General features: G+C 32.5%; 1 protein-coding gene across 1 annotated transcript in view; it reads right to left on the bottom strand.

The window, feature by feature from the left end:
- LOC108687612 (RNA-binding protein Musashi homolog Rbp6) overlaps positions 1-3,538 on the bottom strand; it is a 453,571-nt gene extending 450,033 nt beyond the window's left edge. The window contains exon 1 of the mRNA XM_018193468.1: positions 3,461-3,538. Coding sequence (XP_018048957.1) covers positions 3,461-3,495 — 35 coding nt within the window. The 5' untranslated portion in view covers positions 3,496-3,538. The remainder of the gene's footprint in view (positions 1-3,460) is intronic.
- Positions 3,539-6,064: the final 2,526 nt, after the last annotated feature.

The following is a 6,064-nucleotide window of genomic DNA, read 5'->3' as shown; positions in this document are numbered from 1 at the left end:
TTCTTTAAAACTTTAAAATCTTTAAAAATTAAATTTAATGCAAAATTATTAACTATTTCATTTATTGCATAACGAAAACGATCGATTTTATTAACCATCATTTAGAAAAAAAAAAATCTTTTAGAAATAAGAGACAATCAACCATTTGGATAATAAAGTATCTAATGAATTTTCATAATTATAAGTATATGCAATGATGATGTCAAATGTACATATTAAATTATCTAATTATTTCTTCGTTCAAATATTTGTTTTTGTATCCACTGATAATCTTGCTTTTATTCGTTGCAAGCAGTTTTATTAAAAATGTTATCGATTTTATACTCCAGCGCAATCAATAGATAGAAAGAGGATGACAAAGCAAGAGCAAGACAGAATAAAATAAAAGAAGAGGGAGAAAAAGAGAGGGAGAGAGAGAGAGAGAGAGAGAGAGAGAGAGAGAGAGAGAGAGAGAGAGAGATTTTCGCCGTATCAGTGGGCAAGGCCCGTTTGACCTGGCACACATGCCGCCCATAGATCAACCAGAACCCTTAGGCCGAACCCCACCATGCCACGGGCTAACCATTAATTTACAACCCGCAGAGTAACCCCATGCCTCAACCCCTGCATACAGGATTCGCGTCCCCTTGCGGCAGATATGAGCTACGACGTGGCGCTGAGGGATTCAACCGCTCCAGTTCCCGGACGGTCCCTTCTATCTCTCCATTCGGTCTCCTCCACTCGCCATCTCCGTTGCGCCCAACCCTTAAACGATCTCCACCTACCCGAGAAATACCTCGTTTATATCACGACGAAAGAAATTTAAATCTATCGACGGCACATTTCGATTAATCTATAACGATAACTCATGGAGTTCACGAATCTTGCAATGTAGATTTTGCTAGTAAAATATTATTTGCATTTTTAATGTTCTTCAAATAAATAGATTATCTCCCTAAAGAAATCAGAAAGATTCTTTACATTTTATTCAGCACTTACTATTAGTGTAAGAACAAATCATCGTATGTGTAATTCTTTCGGACTAATAATAAGAAGATACTTCTGTTAATCTCCGAATGCTAAATCATCTCAATCTTCGGCCTTTCCTTTCGTGATGAAACGAATTTAGCTCGACGTGTTCATAACGAGCTCGTCGGTGGAAGGAAGAGAGAACAAAACTCTTAATTGTCAGCGGACTTCAAACTATCCAGGACATGGATGGAAGAAGAGATTAGAAGGGAGCAGATTTACAAAAATTCAGAGGAAGAGGGAAAAAGAAAGAAAATCATGAATAAATGCAAGGAGCCGAAAGGGTGTGGGAAATGCTTTTTGATTTTACGAGCTTTATTTTCGCTTAATAAGCTGATGCGAATAGGCCCGACTGTTGCTTGTGTTTTGTAACTCGATAGAAGTAAGTTGTCCCCTGTTTCGTTTTGTTGTCCAGCAGTTCCTTCTCTTCGTGTCCCAACCTCCTACTCCTTCCCCCTCCTCCCGCGGGAATGAAAGGAACGAATAATTAGAGAAGGTTGGCGGGCATGGCCCGAAAGTTTCTGGCCAATTAATTAGACGGAGAAATGCACGGCACAAGAGGTAACCAGCGCATAAGCGCCAGAGACGGCAATTTAAACAGCGACAATTCGACTATGATTATCGCTGCACAAACGTTTTGACGGCGCGTTTTTATAATGTAAAGACTTCAGTGTTGATAATGGCGGATATTAAGGACTTAAATACATAATAGATCTGTGCACTATGAAATTCATAAAATTTAAAATTAAAAAGATTGAATAGGTAAAATATAATTATATATAGAATAGCTAGAAATAAAGAGATAAATATGAAAAGTCTACAGAAAGAAAGATTATAATGTAGAAAAATTCACAATTTAAAGTTGCAAATAGAAAAATATTTCGAAAGAAAGTTTAATTAAAATTAAATGTATATAATTGAGAGAGAAATAATTTTTACATGTGTTATTTTTTAGATTTACATTCTATTGATTGTACTTTAATTATATAATATTGCAAAAAATATAATAGAACTTTTTACGGTAATGCTGTTCTAATTAATGAACCTTTCCTGCTTTATTTATAATTATAAAATACAATAATCATTTCTATATTTCTGAATTATTTTCTAATGTATATTATTTCTGAAATATTCATAAGTGTATAAGCAAGTTTTACGCATTTGAGTTGTATCTATCGCTGTATAATTTATTTATATCTAGGAAAATAAAAATTAAGATTAAAGCAATAAAATATTGAAACCGAATTTATTCATCGAATAATCACAGAGACTTCCAGAGAACTTATTTACGTTTAAAATGCCTTTCCATTACGTTTCAATAATGATACCTATAGTTTTTACTCACTGACAAGTCTGTCTTCAACGCTCTGTGTCGATCTTACAATAACAAAATATCAGCTTTACATTCGATGGGCGATAAGACGCACGCGCTTCCCTTTCACACCAGAGTATACTGTATATAACGGCTGGACGCACCCCTTCGACCCTCCTACCAGTCCCTCTTCTTTCGACCCTCGTCGTCGGACTCGCCCCTCGTTTCCTCCACTTAAAAACCGGTAATTACTCTGATGCTGGTGTGCTCTGGCATTTACCATCCGCTTCGGTGTTACTCTGTTTTCTGCTTAACAGCGACACTCGACCCGAAACTCGATTTTCGCAGCACGCTATATATCATTGCATTATACTGCGCATTAGTCCTCGTGATGTGAACAACGCAGTGAATTAATTTTGCAGCGAATATCAAAAACGCTATTATAAGCATCTTCGCAATACATTAGTTACTCCACATAAAACATTTTGGGTCGCATAATTTTGTTTAAACACATTTCTTTTGAAAAATTATTACAAAAAGTTACATCATAATATAAAAATTACATCATAACTATTATTAATATTATCACATTATTAAAAATAATCTGTATCACTCTCTCTCTTAAAATTATCTCATTACAGCTTAGAAATATTATTAATTTTGATAGCTATAAATTTCCTTGCTATAAATATTATTTGTTATAATTTTCTTTCATGTGAATAAAACGGAAAGAACAAAACAAGAAAAATGAAAAAATCAGGTTCAGGTAGCTGATCAGTATACTTATTTTTAGTAAAGCTTTCGCACGTCAATCATATTCACATTTTCGGCGTTTAATAACAAAATAAAGAATATAATGGAAATTTCCGGAAGAGTGACACGTGGCTGTGACGTGAAATTATGAAATTTTATGAAATTTTACGAGCACATTTGAATGTATACCACATTATTCATATGTGAAGATGTACCCGACATATTTTCTAATAGATTCATCAAATCAATATTTGTAAGAAATATATAAATTCAATTTTTAGATAAACAATCAAAAAATAGAAATAATAAAAAAATCCATCAAAATTAATAAAAAAAATAAGATAATTTAGTTCTGCATATAATGCATGCATATTTTACATTACTTACCTTGATCGTCGTGTGGTGGGATCTTTCATAACCATAACCTCTGTGATGTCTCCGTACTTGGTGAAATACTCCCTGAGACTCTCTAAAACAATAAAATCACTTAATTAATTTTAGCACAATAGGAAATTATTATATAAGTGTTTTCAACGTCATATAAAAAACTGTTAAAATATAGATATATTTCGATGTTATATTTCTCTTATCATAATATAAAATATATAATTATATCACTTTCATTCAAAAAAGCATTATTTTCATCGCAATATTCGCCTTTTTTTAAAAAATTTTTTTTTAACACAAATATATGTCAGGCATAATGCGGCATCGCGACGGAAATCCAAATTATCCCTTCGCATAGACATATGTCAACCAAAGTTAGAGCTGAAGGTAACACAGAAGATCACTGACGCTAATTGGAATTAGTAGATAACAACACGAGTCGACACTTCGGAGCGTAATCCTCGTAGCCTGATAAACGTGGTGCGTGCGTCCAAAGTAAAGCTTTAGCTTAACACAACCTAGCTTTGATGGTAGCTAATTCTACACATTGTGCACCTGCTATGACGAGTTTGCCCAACAACCGTTTTCCGTTAAGTAAATAGATAGTAATAAAATTATAGTTTTATATAATGTACGATAAAAATAAAAAGAAGATACCAATAATGATTAAATTATAACTATTAATAAATAAAAATAACTGTTTTTATTTTTTATCTTTATTCTAGCCAATTTTTTTATTAGAAAAATAACATGAAACAAATAAATTCAAATAAAAGTATCATAAAAACGATGCATGCGTCACAAAAATATATGTTATGAAGACAAATCTGTAGACTATGATATAATTATTCATATCAGAGCCAGAAATTAGAACACTAATATCTTTTTTACATAGTAAACAACAAAAAGAAAAAAAAATTATATTCAATGTCTCTTTCCTTTTTTACTTTTTAGTTGGCTGAGAAATTATCCAATCGCATGTACCATACGATCAATGCGACCGATGTAACCAATGTAGAGCTTCCTCGCTTCTCTCCACCAGGGACACCCCCTTGACCCTTTTCGTAGGTTTATAGCGAAAAGCTGAACACTGGCGACGGGCCAGCATGGCCGCGCTCCAAATACGTCTTACACCTTATCTAATTATACGCTGTTTCATCCAGTCCACTTTAAAGACTTCGTAATGTTCAGCGGTTACTTGTCTGTGCGATCGTGGATGAGATTTAATAAATCTACAACATGATTTTACGATAGGCTGCGATAAAAATTAATACGTAAACTTTTGCTTTTTCATATTAGTGCATTTTTAATAACTTGAAACTTCTCGAAAAAAACTTACTTTATATTGTTATTTTTTATATAACACAAATACAATTCTCTCTCTCTCTCTCTCTTTTAATTAATATAATAGCTTTTCAATTCATTATTAAAATGAATTCATTATTAAAAGGAATTATAATTAAAAGCTTAAGTTAAAATAATATCAAATATTGAAATTTAAAAAGTTATAAAAAATAAATGTTATAAAATTGCATATCTGTCAACATAATAAAAATGCAATAAAGATCGTTCAAAGAATACGAAATAAAAGAAAGAAAAATATCAAATTGGTAAGAATAGTTGCCTGCATTAAATAAGGTATCATTCTATCCTTGTTTTACGTGTAATAAAGAACGAAGATAGAATGACAGAATAGCGCTAATAGCGTTTCCCCAAACGCATCAATAGAAGTACAAATCTTAATTATTGTTATTTTCCGTGCAAAATATGAGCGAATGAACTACAATCGAAAAGCTTGAGTGTTTGATAATTATTATTGCCGGGGTGCGGAAAATACGAGATAACTGGACTTGCAAATTCAGCGCACGGCATTAATCAATGAATTATTGGTATCTCCAGGTCATTAGCCACCAAGCACCACCTGTTTGGTAACGAGCCTCGCGCATAAATTACACCCGGCCCCTGCACTGTTAATTAGTGGCACCAAGTCGGAATTCTTAAGGAAGCGATACAGCGAGAACCTGTTATCAACCCCATGCTGGCTAATGTTCGTTTCATGACGAAACATTTAAAAGACAATTAGGCTAGACCAGAGACATTGACGTTGTCGTTTATTACGCCATCATCTCTCTTGAAAATAAGATTTTGTTAATAAAAAAGGGCATTATCGAAGCATACTATTGAATTAGTTCTTAATGGATTTGTAATTTATATTTAAAAAGAATTTCAAAGAACTTTTTTAAAGGACAAAAAACCAGACCTTTGAGTTTGCAGGTATTATTCAAATCTTAGAAATTCATACGCAAAGAGCGAAAGGACAATGACTAATTGCATTTTCCCCATTAAAATTCTTATTAAATACAAAGGAAAGGCTAAATTCTTTAATAACTGAGAGGAAGGTCATCAATACTGACATATTTTGTTTTAAGATAATGTTTTCTAAACAAAAACTAAAAATAAAACTTTAGAAACATAAATACGATTAAAAAATGTCATCAGATATAAATGTCTATCAGATATAATAATATACAGTTGTAATATTTGTTTTGGCATAATTAAGTTTTCCATAAGCAATGAACGTCTGGCAAAATGAATTCCAAAATG

The sequence above is a fragment of the Atta colombica genome, unplaced genomic scaffold (genome assembly GCF_001594045.1).
Source record: "Atta colombica isolate Treedump-2 unplaced genomic scaffold, Acol1.0 scaffold21, whole genome shotgun sequence".
In the NCBI taxonomy this organism is placed as follows: Eukaryota; Metazoa; Arthropoda; class Insecta; order Hymenoptera; family Formicidae; genus Atta; species Atta colombica.
The sequence above is the reverse complement of the archived record's forward strand: the minus strand, read 5'-3'. Positions and strand labels throughout refer to the sequence as shown.